The sequence below is a fragment of the Sphaeroforma arctica genome (genome assembly GCF_001186125.1).
Source record: "Sphaeroforma arctica JP610 unplaced genomic scaffold supercont1.1252, whole genome shotgun sequence".
Taxonomy (NCBI): Eukaryota; class Ichthyosporea; order Ichthyophonida; genus Sphaeroforma; species Sphaeroforma arctica.
In genome coordinates, this window is record NW_014039306.1 from 6,287 (window position 1) to 9,222 (window position 2,936).

Sequence of the window (2,936 nt, forward strand, 5' to 3'; positions counted from 1 at the left end):
CACATGTTTCACCCAGGTGTCTGTGTATCACTGTAAGTTTCTATCCAATGACCGCCCGGTGAAGAGTACATAACCGAGTACTGCCACAGTTAGACGTGTGTGGCTCCAGCCCACGTGTGTTTCCATGTGTTTATTTAATGACCACGTGTATACCTCATGACGTGGTGTATTCCATGGCCCATTGTGTATTGCATACATACGCACCTGGCTGGATCCAGCCTTTCTTTCTGGGTGTCTGTTTGATGACCCTCCCATATCTCGTTAAACTTGTGTGCAGTTTGTGTGTGCCTTGATCTGAAGTGTCCGCTCTGTCGTATTCCCACGTGACTGTGTGAGCCTGACACCCCACGTCTTAGATATAACTATATAAATATTTTATTTACATGTCTATATGTATATATATATATATATTCCTAGGGAAAGTATATCTATATATAGATACCACGTGCACATCTCATGGCCTCGTGGCTCAGTGCTATGTCCATTCAATGCTCTACCTTTGGGATAGATGAACCGGTTGCTTGGTCCTACCATTGTACATACACCTATGTCTTCGTTTACACACACCTAGGTCGTAGGGTTTAGGGTTTTAGTAGTATGCTCAGCGAGACTGGCGCATGCTGTGCGTTCTGCTTCACTCGAAGACACAAGCGGGTGCAGTGCAGGTGCTTGACTTCTTAGTGCATCTTCAGTCGTCTTGGGCTGTTTATAGTCTAAGGCTCTTGTTTGATGTGTAGCTCCAATAGCCAAATGCACTGTGTGGCCTGCACTTTCAGATTCGGACTTTAGGGCTTTAGGACCTCCTGTCCGAGGATGGCCATCCTCTTCTCCTATTCTCCTACAGTACTTTGCATAGCGGATATGTGAGCTCATACGAAGGTGTGTGAAGCTGTGTGGTGTGTGAAGGTGTGGTGTGTGAAGGTGTGTGAAGGTGTGTGTATGCCTTCTCCATTCCCGAGAATGTACCTCGCACCTCGACAGAGCCCTCTCACCAGTCCATCGTCGCTGCGAAGGTAGTCTATCGTCACTGCGAAGGTGTTGTGCGGTGCAACACGCGACTGCCCAACACCGTAACGTTCTATCGCAGGCGAGTCTTCACAATTTCCCCACTTGACTAATCGTGTAACGTTTATCGTATAGCGTTCACTTATCGTACAGCGTATACTAATCGTATAGCGTTCACTAATCGTATAACGTTTACTAATCGTATAGCGTTCACTAATCGTATAGCGTTCACTCATCACATTGCGTTCATTAATCGTATAGCGTTCACTAATCGTATAGCGTTCATTAATCGTATAGCGAGACCCATCGCTTACTTCGGGATCAGTGAGGTATCCTTCTTTGTTGCAGTGCATGTGGGTTTCTTATTCTCGTTACCATGCCAACACAATCTCTACTGAATCTAATGGATCAGAATATCTACAGAATCCAATGGATCAGAATCTCTACTGCATGTTGTAGTATCACCTTCGCTTCTAGTCATGTATCTCTCGCATTGTCAAGTGTGTCGTTTTGTTGTACTACCCTCTCTTCTAGTCATTTTGTATCTCTCGCACTGACAAATGTGTCGTATTGTTGTACTACCCTCTCTTCTAGTCATGTTGTATCTCTCACACTGACAAGTGTGTCGTATTGTTGTACTACCCGCTCTTCTAGTCATGTTGTACCTCTCTCACTGACAAGTGTGTTGTACTACCCTCTCTTCTAGTCATGTTGTATCTCTCACACTGACAAGTGTGTCGTATTGTTGTACTACCCGCTCTTCTAGTCATGTTGTACCTCTCCCACTGAAAAGTGTGTCGTATTGTTGTACTACCCTCTCTTCTAGTCATGTTGTACCTCTCCTACTGACAAGTATGTCGCATTGTTGTACTACCCTCTCTTCTAGTCATCATATATCTCTCACACTGACAAGTGTGTCGTATTTTTGTACTACCCTCTCTTATAGTCAGGTTGTATCGCGCTCTCTCCTATTCATCTGAAGCTTCTAGTCATGTTGTATCTCTCACACTGACAAGTGTGTCGTATTACTGTACTACCCTCTCTTCTAGTCAGGTTGTATTTCTCACACTGACAAGTATGTCGTATTGTGTATTGTACTACCCTCTCTTTGTATCGCGATCTCTCCTATTCATCTGAAGCCCTGTCACTGGGCTAATACGAGCACATCGGAAGGCAAATCACTGTACCTTCATCACACCCCGGCCAGTCGCAACAATCGGCGGGTTGCACCCGTATCGTAATATATTTCACTACCAGAGTTGCCGACCTCATCTCAATTCCTGCCTGTCCGTTAACCTGATTTCGTCCGAGGGAAGCTCAGCGACTTTGTCACACCCCGACCCATCGCAGAGCTCCGAAGGCTTATCCCTACCCATCCCGTCCCCGGTCTTCCACTCTACTGTGCTTTGTCCTGTGATGTCACCTAATTCATCTGCTTCCACTCGTACTATACTATCCCTGAGTTCAGCTGCTTCGTCTGCTTCCATTTGTACCCTACCATCACTGCGTTCAGTGTGGTGTGGGGGTGTTGTGGCATATGCACTGTTGTCGCTGGTGTCGCTGTGGCTGTGTTTGTTAATAGTCACATCGTGGTAGTCGTGGATGTGTTCGTCCGCCAGTGCTATTTTTAGACCGGCGCTGATATCGCTGGAAAGCGCGGGGTTGCGTGCTGCGTGTTTTGCCTCGTGCCTTTCGATCAAATTGGATATGGTTGTTTGCTGTCAGAGGTACAGAGTTGAGAATGAGGTGAAGTTTGGGTGAAAACATACCTACACATGTACAAATCTGTATGGAAACGTACACGCGTGAGTATATGAATGCAGTATTTAGAACCGAGACGGGAGAGCTGGCCCCATGATTTGGAACATATCCAACGCAAGGAGGATTGTTTTGGGACGATTCCTCATGTATGTCTGCAACAAGTGCGATAG

At 46.1% G+C, this 2,936-nt stretch overlaps 2 protein-coding genes across 2 annotated transcripts; both read right to left on the minus strand.

Moving 5' to 3' along the window:
• Positions 1-468: 468 nt before the first annotated feature.
• On the minus strand, positions 469-1,176 carry SARC_10446 (hypothetical protein). The gene has a single exon (XM_014295512.1). The coding sequence runs from the start codon at positions 871-873 to the stop codon at positions 568-570; it is 306 nt and encodes a 101-aa protein (XP_014150987.1). The 5' UTR covers positions 874-1,176; the 3' UTR covers positions 469-567.
• A 561-nt stretch (positions 1,177-1,737) lies between these two features.
• Positions 1,738-2,723, minus strand: SARC_10447 (hypothetical protein; the record flags this gene model as incomplete). Its single annotated transcript, XM_014295513.1, has 1 exon — positions 1,738-2,723. A coding segment is annotated over one exon (450 nt), but the record flags the coding sequence as incomplete, so codon positions are not given.
• Between the last annotated feature and the right edge of the window lie 213 nt (positions 2,724-2,936).